Raw genomic sequence first — 22099 nt, 5'->3', positions numbered from 1 at the left:
CCTCAGCGTGCACATTAAACAAATATGTAGGACTGCTTTATTTCATTTGCGCAATATTTCTAAAATTAGAAACATCCTGTCTCAGAGTGATGCTGAAAATCTAGTTCATGCATTTATTACTTGTAGGCTGGACTATTGTAATTCATTATCAGGCTGTCCTAAAATCTCCCTGAAAAGCCTTCAGCTGATCCAAATTACTGCAGCTAGAGTACCGACAGGGACTAGAATGAAAGAGCATATTTCTCCCATACTGGGTTCTCTTCATTGGCACCCTCTTAAATCAAGAATTAAATTTAAAATCCTTCTCACATACAAGGTCTTGAATGATCAGGCCCCATCTTATCTTAAAGACCTTTTGATATCTTATTATCCCAGTTCACTCACACCCAACTTCACACTCAGACTGCAGGCTTACTTGTGGTTCCTAGGGCTTCTAAAGGCAGAGCCTTCAAGTATCAGGCTCCTCTGCTGTGGAACCAACTCTGTGTTTGGATTCAAGAGACACAACCACCCTCCCTTTAAGATTAAGACTAAAGCTTTCCTCTTTGATAAAACATATAGCAAGTGCTTGATCAGATGATGACTGAACCCCCCCTTAGTTGTGCTGCTATAGGCTCTGGCTGCTGGGGGACTTCCCATCATGCACTGAGAATTTCTTCTCCACGCCCCTATTTTCACTCCCCATGCTACATATCATTATTTTTGCTCTGTCCTTGTCTCTCTATGCTCTTCTTTTTTTTTAACCCCTTCTCTTTGAATCTTTGAATTGTTTTAAGTGCAAGTCCTGTGAAGATAAGTTTTCATTGTTCTTCTTCCCTCTGCCCAACAGGAGGCAGTGAGGTCAAAGATCTGGTTTAGTGTTGCACCACTTTAAACAGCACACGACAGATTTTATCCAAAACTTTATTAGAGTTCATTGTTCTATAATAAAGAGATCAAGAGTTGGTATGCATGAATAAGAGGCTGAAAATGGGGACATCATTTAAGGGCAAGCTAGAGCATTGTAGCTGTATGTTTCTACTGAGAGCAGCGGTCGAGTATAACTTTCTGAGTCTTCAGGCTTTGCAAGGTCCAATCAAGTACAGGGGCTCCAGCCAGCTCCATGCCTCCCTTTGGATGTTCCCTATTCACCCTACATCCTCATATGGAAAAAAAACTGAAAATTATAAATGTTTGGGTTATATGTGTATTATGTGTGTGTGTGTATATATATATATATATATATATATATATATATATATATATATATATATATATATATATATATATATATAGAGAGAGAGAGAGAGAGAGAGAGAGAGAGAGAGAGAGAGAGAGAGAGAGAGAGAGAGAGAGCACAAACATGTGCTATTGGAGGGAATCAGAAATTCTAAAGCTTTCTGTTTTTTATCCATATGAGCGGCACCATTACAACTCCTTGATCCAGGATATCTTCTGCTATTGTATTGCATACAGAACCATCACAGTTATGCCAAGGTGCAGTACGACGAATTCACATTCGATTCTGTTGGGATTTGCATAGACTTGCTTGTCATCATACATTCGCCCAAGCTTGGTTTGGCACATTTACCTAAAGCTTGGTTTTCTTAGTTAATTCAGGAAAACAATGATTTAAACAGAAGAAGAAAAAAAAAAACACCATTTTAACCAAGAACACCTGACAAAAATGAATCTTTTACACTCAGAAAAAATCCACCCTTTTTACAATTAAATATATTTATTACATTTAAATATATTTTACCTTACAATTGTGCAAAACTTTGTCTTCATGTTTCCAAAGTCACAACAACAGCCTGAGAGTTAAGATCTGATTCTAAACCATACAATCCAATGTCTCGCCCAAAGGTGGATTTTCTCTTTAAAGCTAAAAAATAATTTGGCAAAGACACATACAACAAATGAATATTGCCCATAATGACTCTTGCATTTTGCTTACCTGCAATATCCTTCTTAAAGATACTGAGAATAAGAAACCTGTGTGCTTGTTCCCTTGCTGAGAGTTAGATGAGTTCTTTGATACAAACACTAACATATGTCCTTCAGAAATGAAGCTGGGCCTCAGAGATGGTTGAGTTGCAGGTTGAACAGGATATGAAAAGTCAACCTATCAGTGGCACTCATGTATTAACACCTAATGTGTGTTTTTGCGGAATTCTTGGAGTATTTTTGTCACTGTAAACACAGTAGAGAGTAAAGAAAACAGCCTTGCATGTACTGTAACCTTCCATAAACAGCAACCTGTTTCATGCTTTGGCTGTTTTTCATATTCATAGAGCTTTAGAGGTGCTAATATGTGAACTTTGTTACCTTTTGAAAAAGCTAGACAAAATGAAGCTAACTGGCTGGTGGCAGTAGCTTTGTGAATGAGCAGTACCAATTTTCTCATGTTACTCACAGCAAGAAAAGCAAATAAGCATGTTTTTTGACAAGATCCAACCTTTTCTGTACCACAGATCTGTTTCCATCCAGGAAATACATCAACATCAATGTTCACCAATACTGGTTCACTATTTACTCCTGTGTGCTGTTTGGTTTTTTTCTCATCTTACTTAGCATTTGGATAATACATACATACATACAAAAAGCAAACAAACAACAAAACAAAAAAACAAACAAATATATCTTTATAATAGATTATAATAGCCATATTGCTTTGAGCCATTGTTACAAGACCAGAGGCACATAATTATTAATCTAAGGGTGACTTTCAGAAAGCCATCGAACCATTACACTATTTAGGACTGAGCATAGACTCGTGAGACTACATGTAAATGTGGCACGACACAGTCATAGATGACACACATCTGTGCCACTCTGCAGAGGTATTGCATTTTAAAGCCAGAGATTGAGTGTCTTGAATGTGCCACAGATGTATAATGTGAATACAGATTAAATCTTTGTTACTATTTCATTAGGTTTGATGCTGATACATTCTTCTCCTGGTGTATAGAAATCACATCTGTCTAGGGTGATCAAATGTCCCTCTGTCCCTCTAAATGTGACTGCACTGTATTTTATTCAGTGTCCCCACACCACATAGAGATTTTGTCGCTCTTCTTTTTTTTCTAGAGTAATTTTTTAAATTTTGCACAGGAAAAGATATGGTGTGAAGTGACACAGTATGTGTATGTATGTCATAATTGGCTAAAACTTGCTAAGTTGTCAGATATGGCTCAGAAAAGGTATGCTAATCTATGAGTGCATCCCTACTGACACCCAAAGACTGTTACCAAACAAAAAAGAAGCTGAAATAACAGAGACTATGGGAACATATAAAGACTATCACATGAGACCATAGCAAGACAGTGTGAAAAGTTGCATTCAAATATAATACATTTGACTACCTCCCAGCATTGTTAATATGTCCCAGTTTGTCCCACACAAACACTGTGTTTGTCCCACATTTAGTTTGTCGGGATCTGGTCACCCTATCCCTGTTTGGCACAGCCAGAGAGTATCACTTATTTCCTGCTTGAACAGGTTATACCTGATATACAGCCCCCCTACTCAACCTGCCAGATCCACCAGTCATATTCCCAAAGTTTATGGATGTTTTACCAAGTGCTTGTGCATGGATGCTCAGTTAATTTTTCTCTCTGCAGTGCACTGGGTAAGAATTATTTATTGCAAAGAGTAAAACACTAACTAAATGATTGTTTATCAGTGCTTAGGAGAAAAGCCATTTCAACAGGCACATACTAAGCAGAGGGAATATGTAGTGTCTGATCTAGGCATGCGTCAAGGAGTGCTTAGCCTTAGACAGAGTTAGCACATTGAAGTTAGCATGGTATAAAATGGGATTCACAGCTAACCTCATAGCTGATGCTACAAGTGTTAGTACAGTAAAACATGTATTTCCAAAAGTATATTTTTTTAAAGCCTTTGCCCGTATTGCACATGCTTAAAATGCATTGGATTTTTGCTTTTAAAAGCAGCAAGGGTCATTCATTTTTCTAAGGGGAGGGGATTGTCTAACCTTTGATTTCAGAAGCTTGTTGTGTTATTAATTTTTGCTGAATTTTTTAAAAACTGTTTTATAATATGTAGCTGTCCTAAGTGACAGAGAAGCATAGAAGCACTAACAGGCACCTGTGTTTTATATCAAGCAAAGAGGAGGAAGAACTGGGCTGAATCCTGCCACATTGTGTTAATACAGTCGTTGCATTAGTTCTTTAAATAAACCAGATAATCTAGATGTTGGGTAAAAAGTTACTGCAGATATGCTTCCTGTTGTGAGTGAACTTGGTGTTAGTTAAAGGAGGGTTCAGCCCAGTTGTATTACTTGCATTTTTTCCCCCCTGTTTCAAGCACCTAAACAAAAAAAGTTTCTTTGACTTCAGATGAAAAACAGTCAATTTTTTTTTTTCTGTACTCTGGTTGTGGCATCAGATGGTAACTGATATATGATAATAAAGCAAAGCACACACCTGTGCTAAATAACATACAACTGTTAACTCGTTTTAGTAGTGGACCCACTCAGAATAGCCTGTATACATTACATCACACTGTCATGATGTCATAAAATGTGCACATCAATTGCTTTGTCTTTTGTTTGTTTTCAAAAACAATATGCCAGAGGATTTATCTTAATGGTTGAACAAATAAACACGCCTGTATTTGCTTTTCTTATATACAATTTGGCTGATTTCTGTTTTATTTATATAATGCCAGTTAACCACAGTCATCTCAGGGCATTTTACATGGTAAGGTAAAGGTCTGATTATAGAGACGAACCCAATGATTTCCTTTGCATGAAGCAGTTGGCAGCAGCATGTACAGTCATGAAAAAAGAAAGCACACCCTCTTTCAGTTCTAAGGTTTTCCATATCAGGACATTAAAAAAAAAAAAGAAAAAAAAATCTGGTTCTTAGCAGGTCTGAAAATTTGGTAAATACAACTGCAGATGATGAACAACACATAACATATTACACCATTTAACATTATTTAACAAAAATTTTTTTCTAAAAGACTGAACAAGGAAGCGCTGCCAGGAGAAAGCCTCTTCTCTCTCTGAAACATGGCAGCATGGCCGCGTGGTTTGCAACCATTAAACTTCAGGAACAGTGTCCTTTGGACAGATAAGCCCAAAGAAGAGATGTTTGGCCATAATGCACTGCACCACACTGCGAGACTGACTATTTTAAGTTATTGCTGCTAAAGTTGGTTCTACAATCTACTGAATCAAAGGGTGTACTTTCTTTTTCACATGACTGTGTGCTATACTGCTGTATAACACAAAATAGCTGACTGTTGTGCACTGCGCAGCATTTTAAATTTGGTGTCCACGGTGTATTTAAATGATATGTTGTGGTCAAGGTACAAACACAAAATAACAGAAAAATAATGCCAACAGATTTATTATTTGCTTTGCTTCAAGAAAGTAAGACTTGGCTTGTAATTGTGAATTGGATGGCTAAATATTCATTAGTCATTCAAACTTCTTGTTCTTACAGAGCCTGTAACAGTGGGAAAGTTCCAAAAATAGGTAGCCTTTTAAAAGTGTCCTCTTCTAGTTGAGTCTCTTTAAGGTCAAATCTTCACTGCTGTTGCTGGAGCTTGAGGTCTGTCTACACTGAATTGACCCACCCAGAAAGCCAACTTGGGAATAAAGATCATTTGATATTTCTTTTGAGTACCACCAAGCCACAATTCATTAGTAGTTGGTTAACTTTCATCAGGCTCAGTCACTAAATAAGTCAAGCGTTAGGTGCTACTAGCCTTTATGTAAATGATGTAGTTATGTAAAAATGATGTGCACTTTTTAAATAATATCTAGTTGTAGATCATCTGGAACTACTCTGTACACATTTGGTATAATTTCCCCCTCTGAAGGCCACAGCCAGAGTTAAGGTCTTAACTTGAACATGATGAATTTGCATGTGCGCAAACACTCGAGCATATACAAATATATGCTGAGAAGGCATATAAATATGAGCACTGTCATATTTATGTACACTGTTGTTTTACATGCATTGTCTCATTTCTTTTTTGGTGTTGGTTTTGAATCAGCTTTGGATCCTGAGAGGCCATTTTCTGTGTTGTCAATCCCTGATGAAGTTACAAGGCACTCCTTACTGCAATTGGGGTAAAGGAGAAGTGTTAAAACTGTAGATACACAACAGTTCAAAGCTTCATGTCAAGCTGAATTTCCTCAGCATGCATACTGTCTGTACTAACGTGATGCTAAACACCAACAGTGTAATCAAATGAAACAGTATGAAACAGCTGCATTCCTTAAAAAAAAAGAAGACTCACTTTTTCTCCTCGAGCTTGGCGAGAACAAAGAGAGTGAAGTTCTTGAGCAGCATGAAGCCCATCAGCAGCGCGATGGCCCCACCCACAGCTGAAGCTATGATGATGGTCAGCGTGTTGTCCACTTCCCTCACTGCAGGTATTAGCAAATGACCAGATACATAATGATGAAAGTCACTAAACACGATGACTTAAAGGCAAACATTTGCTCATCACAGTGTTCTCTAGTATGAGTGTCCTGATTTCCTTATGTGTTGTTAGGGTGTCGTCTGTCTCAGCATAACCTATGGCCCTGGCTGCTGTCTTAGCTGATGTGTTGTGACCTTTGAGCCATCCACATGTTTAGAGCTACTGATGGCTCTTTATGGAGGCATCAAGCAATACCTTTCTTTGTGACAGCATGTAGAGTTCACATGATTGGCTCAACAGGGCAGAGAAAGTACTGCGTAGACAAAACTGGCTGGTTAAGAATTTAATAATGATGTCCTTAAAAACAGAATCCACTTAACTGTGAAAAAGAAATTCGACCAGACTCTCGCGTATTAGACTATTAACCATAGACTATGAACACTCACACTCATCGACCACTATGAGGTTGAAGATGGCACTGTGGTTCTTGTGGTGCTCTTTGGGATTGCGTCCGAAACACGTGTACTGTCCCCCATCCTCAAAGGTGATGTTCCACAGCAAGATGGAGACGTTGTTGTGATGGTTTTTCCCCACAAACTCCACACGCTTCCAGTATATGTTCACGTCTGGCTCCACCCCCTCTGAAGGTATCACTGACTCACAAACCTGATGGCATCAGCAAGATGTCAGTCATCCCAAAACTGCTGCCTACTGCACAAGTCACCAAACACTGAACAGAAATCTTTTAATCGAGTGGAAGGTTTTTACCTTTTTCATGGTGCCGTTGTCATTGAATTGCCAGTTGAAGTAGAGATTTTCAATGCCAATACAGCTGGCGTAGGTGCAAGGCAAAGTAACTGTGCTCCCATTCACTGCCTCGAGGAAGGGAACTTTCCCAACAGACATCTCAAGGGCCTGAGCAGACCATACACCTGAGAAAGCAGAGGAATGGGAATAACAAAGAGACAGGGCACACACCGGTCTTACAGTGCAGTACCATTGTGTAAGGTGAGTATGCTGGAGTTATCATTTTTCTTTGTCTTGGTTATTTGCTTAGTGATTCCTTGCTGAGAATTAGATTAGAAGGCAGTAATTCTGTATCTGTTTGTTAAACATGCAGCTTGCACCTAGCAACTAGTGGATACAAAGGCAGAGAACAGGGAAACAGCTTGTCTGGTTCAAGCAGCACCTCTGAAGCTGAAGCTCTGAAGCAAAATGTCAGTGTCCAATACTGTGCAAAAGTATTGAGCCAGCCCTAATTTCTTTATATTTTGCTTCCAATGAGACAAACATGTAACTTTTAAAATGGTCTTGAGCAGTAGCTGCCCAGGATTTCTGAAGGTCTTTCAAAGTTTTTCTTTGGACATTGGCTGCTTTTTCACACATTTTCAGTCCAGCTCTTGTACCTGACCACTTTTACAGGAATGTTTTTGTTTGTTAAGCTGCTTAACACTGACCCATTAGTCATGCAAGTATAAAATAGGCACCTAACCCAAGGGATTAACCAGTGTTTTGTCTCCACAAAACAGATAACTCAGTAAAGAACAAATTTGAAATTGTATCTTTAGGCACTTTGTTACTAATAGCTGGTCACAAAAACAGATAATTTTTTCTTTAATTTGACAGTAATTAAATTTTTGGACCAACAAGATGATTCCTAAAGAGATATTAGCTGAAAACGTGGCATATCTAGGCATGGTGTGCATTGTGTGCTTAAACAAATTTGAGGAAACTGGACAAACAGAGGACAAAGGAAGAAGTGGCAGGCCTAAACAAGTATCTACAGCAGATGAACAGTATCTGAAAGTCATGTCCTAAAGAAACAAGAACTAGACTGAAACAGGTCTGATGGTGTGATAAGTCAAAATTCTTCCTCCAAATTGTTATTAATATGTATGGAGGAGATCAGGAGGGAGGTACAACAGTGAGTGTCTGCAGTCATCTGCGCCTCCACGGTGGAGGCTCTGTTTTAGCCGGCAATCCAACCAGAGGTGTTGGGGATCTTGTCAAAATTGACAGAAAAGTACTGCCAGAGTTTGATCCAGCATGCAATACCATCTGGAAATCATCTGATTTTCGGCATGACAATGGTCCTAAACACACTACCAGTGCAGTAAAAGCATACCTGGATAGAAAAACACAGTAGAATATTATCAGTCCTGGATTGGCCTCCCCATAGCTCAGACTTCAACATTATCAAAACAGTGTGGGATCATTAGACAGAGAACAGAACAAAAGACAGCCAATATCCAAAGAAGAGCTTTCAATGTTCTTGACTTTCAAGACTCTGTTTTTGCCTTATGTACATTATTTCCATGTGTGTTTGCATGTTTCAATAAATTGGAACACCTATTTCCCATTTTCCTAACAAAATATAAAGAAATGAGGGGTGGCTTGAGACTTTTTCACACTTACTAAAAATTGAAAAAAGATTGGTTGTGATTTAATGGGAGGTTACATGCTGGACTATTTTTAGCCTGGGAGCAGTGACTTTGTGTCATCGTGAGGCAGCTGGTGGAGATTTTGCTTCACAGTGATTTTAGTCAAGAAATAACTGTGATTGTGATTGATTGTGTAGAAATTCATGAGGTGTAAAAATACTGATGGCTGGGGTTTAGTTTATATTCATCAGAAATGCAATATATCTGTAACACTGAGGGCAATGAGGTGAATAAGGGGTATTTCCCAAAATGTTAGTCCTTCATTTATGTTTTATATCTTAATTGACAATGTTTGAATCAAATAGTTCTATATTATGCTAAAATTGATTTGGGAACCTTTAATTTTTTTATGCTCATGGGCAGAAGTAAATCTGCCTCACACACACCCAAACACTGAAATAAAATTATTAAAATGTCTTTCAGTGTGGTGCAAAATGCACATGCTCTTTTGCTCTGTACTTTTACTAGTGTACAGTAAAAAGGGGTGAATAATTATTATTAAAAAAAAGTCACCTTGAAGACCATTTTGAAAACATTTTTAAGTAGACATACACAGTCACAACTCACTAGTACTACATGGAATGGGCATAGATCACAAATTCTTTATCCAAACACTTCAGTTATTATTTTATGAAAATATATTTAACACCATAGATAGCATGTCTATGAATAGCATGAAACAATTCAAACACTCGGTAACACAACACCATACTGTCCTTGCTGTGACTTTACTGTGAAAACTGTAACTGAACACCAAGGAGTGTCAGACAGCATCAGTGAGTGCTGTGATTACATTTTTACTTCCACCAATTTAAAAATTTGGCTTTGACTTTTTAAAAAAAATTTAATTGTATATCATCATTTATAAACAAAGCAGGTAGTTGTGGTCAGAAGTTTACATACACTCTTTATGGGCATAAATGTCATGGTAAATTTGGGCTTTTAACAGTTTCTTTGAACTGTTCATTTTCCAGGGTGGAAAGATTGTATAGCACACATCTTTAATTACTTTAAAAACAAGTTTGAATTGATTTAGGATTTTCTCTAATCCACACAGGGTCAAAAGTATACATTCAAGCTCAGCTATATAGATACACCTCCACTATTATTTGGTTAAATGTCCCTTAGCAAGTTGCACCTCAATCAGACACTTTTGGTTGCCATCAACAAGCTTCTGGCATAATTCAGGCTGGATATTTAATCACTCTTCTTGGCAGAATTGGTAGAGTTCATTTAAACTGGTTGGTTTCCTGGCATGGACCCGGCTTTTAAGCCTGGCTTTGGAAAAGCCATTCCAGAAGCTTAATGTTAGCCTGCTTTATCCATTCCAAAACCAGCTTTGATGTGTGTTTGGGATCACTGTCCTATTTCCGTGTTTCAACCATTTACCTATTGATTTAAGGTGAAGTTGAAAAATTCCTTCTTCATTATTCCACCATTCACTTTGTACAATGTACCAGTACCACTGACAGCAAAACAGCCCCAGAGCATGATGCTACCATCATGCTTGACAGTTGGTACAGTGTTCTTATGTTTGAAAGTCTCAGCTGTACTCCTCCAAACATAACTCTTGTCATTAGCCCAGTTTTTGTCTGATCTGACCATCAAACTTTTCTCAGTTGAGCTTTAAGTTGTTGATTTTGGAACAGGGGCTTCTTTCTTGGTTGGCACCATCTCAGTCCATGGTGATACAAAACTTGCATCACTCTGGACAGTGACACTAGTGTTCCAGCAGTTTCCAGTGCATGACAGGCTTCTGCCTAGGTGAACATGAACATCCTAGATAATTTGCTCTCATCTGAGGGTACTGTTGTTTGAACTGATGATCTCCGAATCTGCAGTTGTTTAGAAATGGCTCCAAGAGACCTCCCCAGCTGGTATAAATAGTAAATACACAATTCACCTTCTTAGATCTCCACTGAGTTACTTGGACTTTCCCATTGTTCTCAGTACTGGTCAATCCAATGAGTGCTTTATACTGGCAAAGAGAAACTACCAGTTGTAGACGATCACTAATGAGATGTTAACAGGCCTTGGCCTTGTTGACTTAAAAACATTGTAGAACCTTCAGCAATACTTATTAAAAAATTTAAATGAGTGTATGTATATATTTGAGCCTGTATGTATACCTTTGAGTCTATGTGGATTAGAGAAAATCCAAAAATAAATATAAACTTGTGAACCCAGTTCTTGTTTTTTAAAGTCATTAAGGGTGTATGCTGTACAATCGTTCCACCCTGGGAAAAGAACAGTTCAAAGAAATCATTAAAAGCCCAACATTACCATGAGATTCATGCCCAAGATGTAAACTTCTGATCACAGCTGTAACTCCTTAGAACGTATCACTCACTTTTGTGTCTCTGTGTGAAGGTCACAGACAGCAGATGGCTACAGCATGTAATTTTAGCAGGTCAAGGTCAGACAGAAGCTCTCTCTCTCTCTCTCTCTCTCTCTCTCTCTCTCTCTCTCTCTCTCTCTCTCTCTCTCTTTCTCTCTCTCTCGTCTATACCACTGTGCCTTTTGCTTAATGCTTCCTGTGAAGCATGTGAGGTAAAATAAATGCTGACAAGGTGCTTTGCAGGTTGAATGCATAGAAAACACTAACATAGACCTAAATATGATCAGTAGTTTCACTCTTTCTAACATTCCTGTGAATCTGCCCGCTGGTTTGTGGACACTGTGTTCATAACACATTCAAGGTCAACATCTGGCAAGCACCACTTGCAGCCAACAGGAAACACACTGACAACGTGTAAGGGGTGGGGGGTGGGAGTGTACTGTAAGTGGGAATATTATTGATTCATTCTCATCTCACTCTTGCTCACAAAAACTCACACGTTCCAATCTTTTCCTCAACTGCTCCAATGCAGCATAGCAAGCTTGCAAAATGAGTAATGAGAGAGCAGCAGCATCACGCCGCAGTATCATATATGCATATATTTTGATTCACATTCATCGCCAGAGCTTTTTCACAGTATTTATTTGATTTTATTTTCATTCTTTTAGTCTCCTCTTAGTCTGTGTGCCATTAAAAAACATGTTTTCCATTACAAGGACAGTGTTGCTATCAGCATAGATACTGAAGCTGCTGACACAAGGTCAGGAAATTCAGTGTCTATTTTATCTTCTTTGTGTTTTGCCCCCAACACATTGAAAACCTCCTGGTATTACTGCTCATTAAATCAGACTACTGTACACTGTGTCTTTCATTCATTCTTTCTTTCTTTCTTTCTTTCTTTCTTTCTTTCTTTCTTTTACCTAGCTGTTCATTAAAACATGTTTTATGAGTCATGGTGCTTCAGATAAAAGTAGTACAGTGGTGTTCCAGTTTCTAACCCATATATGTCAAATTTTTTTTAAATCACAACTATATGCAAAAACCCACCAACTACTGTGAGGGTGACACAGAGACAGGAATAGATCATTCTTTGGAGATTAAAGGTATTTATGATCGGGTACCAACATACCGTCCATGAAAAAGACATCTAACCTTTGAAAGTTGCTTTATATGACTGACCACTGTTTAAAAATGAAGCTGTGGATGAATGGCATAATGCAATGACATTAGATAAATTTCTAGGTTACAATTCAGATAATAATAATAATATAAAAATTCCTCTATTTTCCATGGTCACTGCCGCACTTTATTCCATATGTGGCTTTAAAACTGTTTTTCTGTCTGTTCAGTCTGTTGGCAGCTTTTGATACTGTTGACCATAACATTTTATTACAGAGATTAGAGCTTGCTATAGGTATTAAAGGTACTGCACTGCAGTGGTTTGAATCATATTTATCTCATAGACTCCAATTTGTTCATGTAAATGGGGAGTCTTCTTCACACACTAAGGTTAATTATGGAGTTCCACAGGGTTCTGTGCTAGGACCAATTTTATTTACATTATACATGCTTCCCTTAGGCAGTATTATTAGAAAGTACTGCATCAATTTTCATTGTTATGCAGATGATACTCAGCTTTACCTATCAATGAAGCCAGATGACACACATCAATTAGTTAAACTGCAGGAATGTCTTAAAGATATTAAGGCCTGGATGACCTCTAATTTCCTGCTTCTAAATTCAGATAAAACTGAAATTCTTGTTCTCGGCCCCACAAATCTTAGAAACATGGTGTCTAACCAGATACTTACTCTGGATGGCATTACTTTGGCCTCCAGTAACACTGTGAGAAATCTTGGAGTCATTTTTGACCAGGATATGTCCTTCAATGCACATATTAAACAAATATGTAGAACTGCTTTTTTGCATTTGCGCAATATTTCTAAAATTAGAAACATCCTTTCTCAGAGTGATGCTGAAAAGCTCATTCATGCATTTATTACTTCTAGGCTGGATTATTGTAATTCATTATTATCAGGCTGTCCTAAAAGCTCCCTGAAAAGCCTTCAGCTGATCCAAAATGCTGCAGCTAGAGTACTGACAGGGACTAGAAAGAGAGAGCATATTTCTCCCATATTGGCTTCTCTTCATTGGCTCCCTTTTAAATCTAGAATAGAATTTAAAATTCTTCTCCTCACATACAAGGTCTTGAATAATCAGGCACCATCTTATCTCAAAGACCTCATAGTACCATATCACCCCAATAGAGCACTTCGCTCTCAGACTGCTGGCTTACTTGTGGTTCCTAGGATACTTAAGAGTAGAATGGGAGGCAGAGCCTTCAGCTTTCAGGCGCCTCTTCTGTGGAACCAGCTTCCAGCTTGGATTCGGGAGACAGACACCCTCTCTATTTTTAAGATTAGGCTTAAAACTTTCCTTTATGATAAAGCCTATAGTTAGGGCTGGATCAGGTGACCCTGAACCATCCCTTAGTTATGCTGCTATAGGCCTAGTCTGCTGGGGGGTTCACATAATGCTGTTTCTTTTCATTCACCTTATTTACTTTGTTTATACTCCACTCTGCATTTAATCATTAATTGATATTAATCTCTGGCTCTCTTCCACAGCATGTCTTTCTCTCCCCTCAGCCCAACCGGTCGCGGCAGATGACTGCCCCTCCCTGAGCCTGGTTCTGCTGGAGGTTTCTTCCTGTTAAAAGGGAGTTTTTCCTTCCCACTGTCGCCAAGTGCTGCTCATAAGGGGTCGTTTTGACTGTTGGGTGTTCTCTGTATTATTGTAGGGTCTTTACCCACAATACAAAGCGCCTTGAGGCGACAGTTTGTTGTGATTTGGCGCTATATAAATAAAATTGAATTGAATTGAACTGAATTGAATTGAATTGAATTGAATTGAATTGAATTGAATTGAACTGAATTGAATTGAATTGAATTGAATTGAATCTTCTGTCTTCTAAAATACCTCACAGTTTATTATACAATATATGCATTATACATAATGCATTATGCAATACAAATATCATTATATACTCTAACAATATAATCACTATCCTTAGCTACCTTTTACTGCTGTAGCGCCTTTCTCTCTGCTGTGTGGCCACCTGCATCTGCTGATTTGGTCTACTGTGCAGTTTCTGCACATGTTTCTTGAACATTTTTTGTTCATTCTAAGAAAAAAAGGACAACACCTGTGAAAAATAGCTATTCTATTTCTGAAAATAAGCAATAAAAAACCTACCCGCACACTGGCAGTGACACATCTGCTCCTGTGTGTGAATGTATTACAGTGTTAAAAGGAGAATTTGGTATTAAAGAGATGAACATAGGATATTTATTGTGAAGGATTATTTTTTTATGCACTTTACTGGACTTGAAATGAACTGGGACTGTAAGGGAACTTTATAGCCCAGAGCTCCTACAGATAATGTTTCAAACAAGGGAGCATTCAATTTTTAATGCCTGCTTGCTGCACTGATGCCCCCGAAGAGGCATAAATAGAAATTAAATGATGACTCTAAAAAGGTGTCAAGCCATGTGATCACCTAACTGTTGGTGATCACTAATCTCAGGCTCACATCAGCATGTGAATTTATCTTTAAGGTTACTTTCAGATATGTACTGCTACTGTACACTTACTTGTAAGTACCATCAACTGCTTGATTCAAAAGATTATGACTCACATAAATTCACCAGAATATGTCAGTTTACAGGACATCCACCTACCCCACCCCCACCCCCACCCCCTACCACCCCATCTGGGCCAGAACCAAATGTAAATAGACTGCAAACGGCTCAGCCTTAAGTGCCCCATGCAGGTTTCTGTAGCTTTCTCCATTTTCCTTTTGAAACAACATTTAATTGCAAGACCTACATAACTTTACAATCCATACACTTTACCTCAAACACTGACAGATTATTGTGTCCTTTCTGTGTTTCCATGCAAAACCAGCAATCAATTTTACCCGTAAGATGAAATGGAACACCATGCAAAAAAAAAGATCTAATCACAGTATGGCCCATTTCTTCCCCAAATCTTTATGCTCTGCATAGGTCAGAGATGAAAGTCAGTGTAAGATCTGAAAAAACCCAAAGCAGCCTTGTTCTACCTAAAAACACAAATAAATGCTGATGCGAGTTTTCTAGCACTGTGCATATCATATGAAAATAAAGACAGACATTACCAAGCAGCAAAGAGAAGACCAGGCCAAAGGTTGCGTATGGAGGGCCCAGCCTCACTGGTTCAACCACAATCCACCGGACCCCCATGGCTGCTAGATCTGCTCTGAAACAAATGATGCTGCAGTATCCAGCCTCGGCTCTGGCAGGCAGGAGAATATTCCTCAGCACAACTCTCTGTGTACCGGAAAAATGAGGAAGCTGCTATTTGGGTGTGTGGACTCCCAGTGTTGCACCTGCAGCTGTTTTAGGGTAGCACTCCTATAGAAGGGACTGTAGGTTAGACAGAGGGCAGAGCAGGAGGGTGAGAAGATGGAGGGAACGTGGAGATGAGAGAGGACGGAAAAGGTTAATTAACTGAAATCTTGCGTGATGAACGCAATAAATGCACAGGCAGTACCACAGTAAAAAGTTACATTTGTGCACAGAACATGCAAGTCTAGTGCACATGCAATAATGTTTTTTTTTTTTTTTAAATGAAGGAAGTTCAGTGAAAATAAACATGACCTGACAGTAAGTACAGTTTAACTTTTGTACTGCCTACCTGCTCCTGCAGCTGCTGCTCACTCACGGGCCGACCAGCTGCATGCACAGCTGAGTCAGTGTGGACAGGATGGAGGCAGAGCAGCGCTCACTGCGCACAGTCAGGGTTCACTCAAGGAGAATCTGCTAGCCAGCACTTTTACTGCAGAGACAGCCACATCGCAGCGCCAGCCAAGGAGAGAGACAATTAAATAAGAGAGGGGGGGAGGTAAGCAGAAAGACAGAAATACAAAGAGACAAACATCCAGGGGAAAAGCCAGTGTTCGTATTCCTCTTCAAGTAAAGCCCCAGTGAAGCCAAATCTCCCTGTTCCTCTCCCCAGCAAACTCCCAACTTTTCCCCGTCCTCTTGGTTGGCTACATGCCACCTCTCTCTTACCTCATCTCTGGTTCCCCTCCCTTACCTGTCCCCCATGTCCCTCTAATTCTCCTTCTCTCCTCCAACAGGAGGAGAGTCACTCCTCCTCTCCGCTGCACCCCCTCTGTTGGTGTGTATGCAGACTCAGGCACTTTTGACAGTGTTTATGAAGCTCAAAGAAAAGTTCTGCAGTGCAGGTTGAAGCGGAGGTTGGGTCTGTAGCCATAGGCCCCCTGGTCCCCAGTTAGACACACATTTAAATACACCTTTGACAAATAATTCTCTCATCCTTCTTTCATCAATAATGTAATCTTTCTCAATATGAGAGAATTACAGTAGGGGTGGAAAACAGTAAAGTAGATAATTTTTCCACTGACTTGTTTTAAAATTATTACCATTCACAGCTATGAGCTGTGTATATTCTATGTGTGTAACTAGAAAGCTACACTATCTTGTGTTTCACAAGGAATTCAGTTCTTTCTTTTGATCTGTTACAAAGCAGCTGCAAGTACATTATGACACAAGATGGTGTGTGCACTCATTTTTTTTTAATAGCATGACAGCTCCTTTCCCATTACATACACAGACCATCAGTCAACAAGAGCTCAGTCATACCTTATGTCTGCACTATTCACTACAGGAGACACAGGAGAGAAGTCCTCAGCTCTTAAGTTAGTTTGAGACCTGACTAAGACTATATTCATGTATTTAAGTTTGTTTGACTGTCAAACTCCATCTGTTACAAAAAATCTGAGGTGGCTGCATCTATTCTTATAAGGTTATGTTATTAAACATAACCTTATAAGAATAAAAGTTTGTAAAATACAAAAAAATAAATGCAGCTTCATTCTGGAGCAAAGAAAGAAGAGAGAGATTTGCGAGTTCTAACAAGGATGCAGCAGAGACCATGTGACAGAGCTTGCCACCTGAGTCGAGGTACAGCTAGACAGATAGAGGACACCGGAACAACTCACGTCTGCGCATAACCGATCTATACTTAACGTCCTGCTTGTTTTTCTCTGCTGATAGAACGTTTATTTCTGTTTTTATTTTGTCATTTACAAGAAAAGAAATGGAAAAATTTGCCATTCCAAGGGCTTTAACTGACAGATGCAGGTATCTGCCTTATATGCTTATAACTGTATTTTTCTTACTTGCAAGTATTTGATACTGTGATTATTCACTGAAGGATTTTATTTTGGGGACTATTGAAGTGCATTTTTTTTTTTAGTTTACAAGTTTATACACAGTTTGAAATGCTTTTGTGTTTTGTCATGTAAAAGCTCGAATGCCATTAATAGAAATCTTGTGTTATTACTGTTATTTCTGTAGTAGATTTATTAGAGTTGAGCAAAACTAAGCTAACAGCATCAGTATGTTGGTATGTAAACTGAAGTATCATTCATAAGATGCTGATTGAGCAAAGTTATTTCTCAGTGCTTGTTTAAACAGTGTGAGACTGAATAAAGCAATCACATGCACGCCATGAAAAAGGTAATCAGAGGATTTCAAATATACACCAACAGTGATTGCTGATGTGGATTATTCATAGCTCCATTTGTAAACCCGTACAGGTAGGTGATGCCTGGTGCAAGGTCACAGTAGAGTCGAGACGGTTTTTAATGGGTGTGGAGCTCCCATGAAGTGAGAGATAATGTGGCCAGGCTGCAAGCTCACTGCTCTCCTCTCCAGGCCCCTCCACTGGAGTATCAATGCAGCAGCAGTGGGAACTCTTCCAGAACTGCAATAAGGGGGGAAAAAAAAAAACAACAGCATTCTGCTGCAGAAAGACAGAGAGCTACTGCAGACCTGTGCAGGACAACTGTAACTACTGTCCATTTACAGTCAGTACAAAATGTATTTACTGGTTGACATCATATTTATTACAGTGTGTCCAATAATGCATTATGACTTGCAAATGATGTGTAGATGTACCCCGAGCTTTTAAAAGAAAATCTTGGTATCTGTATTTACTGCAGCAAAACATGTGACTGTAAAATGCACCATTTCAAGTAAAGGTCCTTTACTGTTACCCTTACTGACAGTTGTGGTCAGACACTCATCATGAGTATAAGTGTCATGGTAATTTTGTCTTTTAATGATTTCTTTGAACTGTTCTTTTTCCAGGGTGGAAAACTAATGTTAAATGTCCCTTCAAAAGTTACACCTTGCCCAGACCCTTTTGGTAGCCATCAACAAGCTTCTGGCACAATTCTGACAGAATTTGTGATCAATCTTCTTGGCAGAATTGGTAAAGTTCATTTCAGTTGGTTGGACACCTGGCACAAACCCGGCTTTTAAGCACAGTCCACAAATTTTTAATAGGGTTGAAGTTGGGACTTTGGGAAGGCCATTCCAGAAGCTTGATGTTAGCCTGCTTTATCCATTACAAAACCAGGTTTGATGTGTGTTTGGGATCATTGTCCTGTTGGAACATCCAGTTGTGTCCATGTTTCACAGTCTGGCTGTTTGAGAGGAAGTTGAAGAATTTGGAGGTAGTCCTCCTTCTTTATTATTCCATCAGTACAATGTACCAGTACCAGTGGCAGCAAAACAGTCCCAGAGCATGATGCTACCACCACCATGTTTGACAGTTGGTATAGTGTTTTTAGGTTTGAAGATCTCACCTTTATTCCTCCAAACATGTCCAGGTTCACAGCTGCTCAGTTCATAGCCTCTCCTTTGCAAACAATCTAAATCAATTTTATGCTCGTTTTGATACTGAAGGCCTTAAAAAAAGTACCAGTACCATGATGGCTGGAGTAGCTCAGAGCCTGACAATTCAGCTGTCTGAAGGAGTGGTTGGTAATTGTTTGGCAAGGATTAAGCCATGTAAAGCACCTGGGCCAGATTATTTGCATGGACGCATTTAAAAAGTGTGCTCAGTACAGCTGAAGAGTGCCCCGACCAGACTGTTTCAATTTTTATTGAATACATGTACAGTTCCAAATATGTGGAAGACTTCTACTGTATAATTAAACCACTTCCCAAAAGGCCAGTTTCCAAAGTTCTTAATGACTTTTGCCAGTGTCTTTGACATCTGTACTGGCTAAATGTATGGAGCGAGTGGTTAGTAAATATCTTACCTCAGATACTGTGGATCATCTGGATCCTATGCAGTTTGCATATAAGTCGCAAAGGTGTACAGAAGATGCAACACTGTGTTTAGTTAATATAGTTGCACGTCATTTACAGCAAATAGATGCTCAGGCAAGAATTTTATTTGTTGATTTGACTTCGGCTTTTAATACAATGAGGATACATATTCTATTGCAACACCTAATTAACATGGGGTAATTCCAGGACTGATTCACTGGATTAGAGATTTTTTTTAACTTATCATCCACAGAGGGTTTGCATTAATCATGTTTTATCTGATGAAATTATGGTTAACGTGGGAGCCCCACAAGGGTGTGTTTTATCACCATTGTTATTTTCTGTTTATATAAATGACATGCAGCTTCAGAATGGGAATGTGAAGATATTAAAATATGTTGATGATATATCAGTTGTTAGTCTCTTCTTTAAGAATTTTAACCCAGATTATTTTGCTCAGGTGCACAGGTTGGAGGAGAGGTATAAGTCTTGCTATTTGTTGATTAATGTTGACAAGACAAAATAGCTTGTCTTGAATTGCACAGCTCCAGTTACAGGTCTTTCACTTTCTGGTCAGTCTGTGGAAGTTGTTAATTGTTTTAGGTACCTGGGAACATATATTGATGACAAGATGAATTTTATGGAGAATGTTGATTCCATCTGTAAGAAAGCTAGTCAGAGATCATTTCTCATTAGGATGTTAAGTGACTTTGGCATTAGCTAAAACATTTTGGAAAGATTGTACATCAGCTTGATTGAAAGCATCCTGACATTCAATATCTCAGTTTTGGGATGGTATCCTGACTGTGGCAAATAGGAAGAAATTAGACAGGATTTTTAGTACTGGAGGAAAAATCGTTGGCCGACAACAAATCTCTCTGGATATGCTGTATCAGCACGCTTCCTAAGGAAAACCCGGTCTATTGTTGCTAACTGAGAGCACCCTCTTTATTTTGATATTGAATTGATGCCCTATAGGATGCCCCTAGCCAGTATAAAGGTGTATAAAAGATCATTTGTGCCAAATGCAATTAGTATACTGAATAATACGATTTAATGGCTTTTATTGTCTTATTGGAGTTTTTATGTATTTATATGATTATATATGTATGAATGTGTGTTGATGATTATCATCAGTAGTGAACCGAAGACAATTTTCCACTAATGTGGACAATAAAGTTATTATTTAAGCTTTGTCTTGTCTAACCCTAAAACGTTTATCCAGAAAGCATGTGGCTTGTCCACGTGGGCAGATGCAAATTTCAGTTGAGCTTGAAGGTGTCCATTTTGGAGCACGGGCTTCTTTTTTGGTCAGCACTCTCTCAGTCCGTGGAGATATAAAACTTGGTTCAATGTGGACACTGATGCTGCTGTTTCCAGTTCAAAGCAGGCTTGTGCCTTGGTGGTTCCTGGGTTGTTAATGAACATCCTCTCATCTGAGGGTGGCCGTCTTCACCAGACCTTGGCAAAGTGGTGACACATCTGAAAAACTTGTACTTAGGTACAATTGTTTGAACTGATTATCTCAGAATCAGTTGGGAAAATTTGTTTAGAAACAGACCTTCCTCACTTGTGCAAATCTACAGTTCCTTTTTAGATCTTCCCTCTGTTCCTTGAATTTTCCCATTGTTCTGAGTATTGGTCAATCCAATGAGTTCTGTCAAACAAATTAAAATATTTAAGAATATATGTATATATTTGACCTTGTGTGGACTAGAAAAAAAATCCCAAAATAAATTCGAACTTGTGCACCTAATTCTTTTTTTTTTTTCAAAGTCATTAAAGATGTATGCTGTACACTCATTCCACCCTGGAAAAAAAACAAAAAGAATCATTAAAGGACTCAAATTACCATGACATTCATGCCTATGATCGGTGTAGGCAAACCTCTGACCACAACTGTAAGGAAGCTTACTTCATAAAGTACATTTCACAGATGTAGTCATATATGCAAAGACCAATGTTAGAATGATATTTAAAAACAAAACCAATGAAACTAAAGCAATAAATTAAATAGTAGTAACACGCTTATACTAGTAATACTCTTATATTATGAAATCAACTACATTTCAGACTTTACAGGCATCAGGTAGCATGTTAAATGTTAAAGTTCATGACAGCACAAGTAGAAAACGTCTGAACTAGTTTGGCTTGTTTGTAAGGGTTGCCAGGAGAAAGCCTCTTCTGTCTAAATAAAAAAAAAAAAAAAAATACTGCAGCACGACTTAGGTTTGTAAAGTTGCATCTGAACAAACCATAACATTTCTGGAACCAAAGAAGAGATGTCTGACTGTAATGCACAGTACCACACATGGAAGAAATCCAAACACAACGCCTCATACTAACTGTTAAGCACGGTGGTGGAGGGGTGATGATTTGGGCTTGTTTTGCAGCCACAGTGCCTGGACACGTTGCAGTCTCTGAGTCGACCATGAAATCCTCTGTATACCAAAGTATTCTAGAGTCAAATATGAAATCATCTACCTGCTAAAGTTTGGTCAAAGCTGGGTCATGATCCAAAGCACAGCAGCAAATCTACAACAGAACGGCTGCAAAAGAAAAGAATCAAGGTGTTGCAGTGGCCCAGTCAAAGTCCAGACCTCAACCTGTACAAAAGTTTGATATCAAAGTTACACTTTTTTAAAATACATTTATTCTATTTTTAGAAAAGTAAAGTAGTAAAGTAATTTCAGCTTCATCTTCACTCAGATATTCACATAATCTCCGATTACAATGGGACAGATGACTGA

At 38.7% G+C, this 22099-nt stretch overlaps 1 protein-coding gene across 1 annotated transcript; it reads right to left on the bottom strand.

Annotated features, from left to right (window-relative positions):
* Positions 1–1746: 1746 nt before the first annotated feature.
* scn4bb (sodium channel, voltage-gated, type IV, beta b) lies at positions 1747–16284 on the bottom strand. The gene is made up of 6 exons (XM_030746582.1): positions 15898–16284; positions 15359–15626; positions 7150–7313; positions 6828–7047; positions 6256–6385; positions 1747–6074 (listed from the first exon to the last, which is right to left on the bottom strand). Exons 2-6 carry the CDS (start codon positions 15441–15443, stop codon positions 5978–5980), a joined length of 696 nt encoding a protein of 231 aa, XP_030602442.1. The 5' UTR covers positions 15444–15626; positions 15898–16284; the 3' UTR covers positions 1747–5977.
* Between the last annotated feature and the right edge of the window lie 5815 nt (positions 16285–22099).

The sequence above is a fragment of the Archocentrus centrarchus genome, chromosome 14, assembly GCF_007364275.1.
Source record: "Archocentrus centrarchus isolate MPI-CPG fArcCen1 chromosome 14, fArcCen1, whole genome shotgun sequence".
NCBI lineage: Eukaryota > Metazoa > Chordata > Actinopteri > Cichliformes > Cichlidae > Archocentrus > Archocentrus centrarchus.
This window is presented reverse-complemented; position numbering and strand designations above follow the sequence as displayed.

Excerpts from the sequence above, each read along its gene's own strand:
- scn4bb (XM_030746582.1), bottom strand. The coding sequence starts at position 15,443 with ATGGGGGTCCGGTGGATTGTGGTTGAACCAGTGAGGCTGGGCCCTCCA. Across the intron at positions 7,314-15,358 it reads GGTCTTCTCTTTGCTGCTTG|GTGTATGGTCTGCTCAGGCC; the intron begins GTAATGTCTGTC and ends CTGCTTTCTCAG. Across the intron at positions 6,386-6,827 it reads CCTCATAGTGGTCGATGAGT|TGAGGGAAGTGGACAACACG; the intron begins GTGAGTGTTCAT and ends TAATACCTGCAG.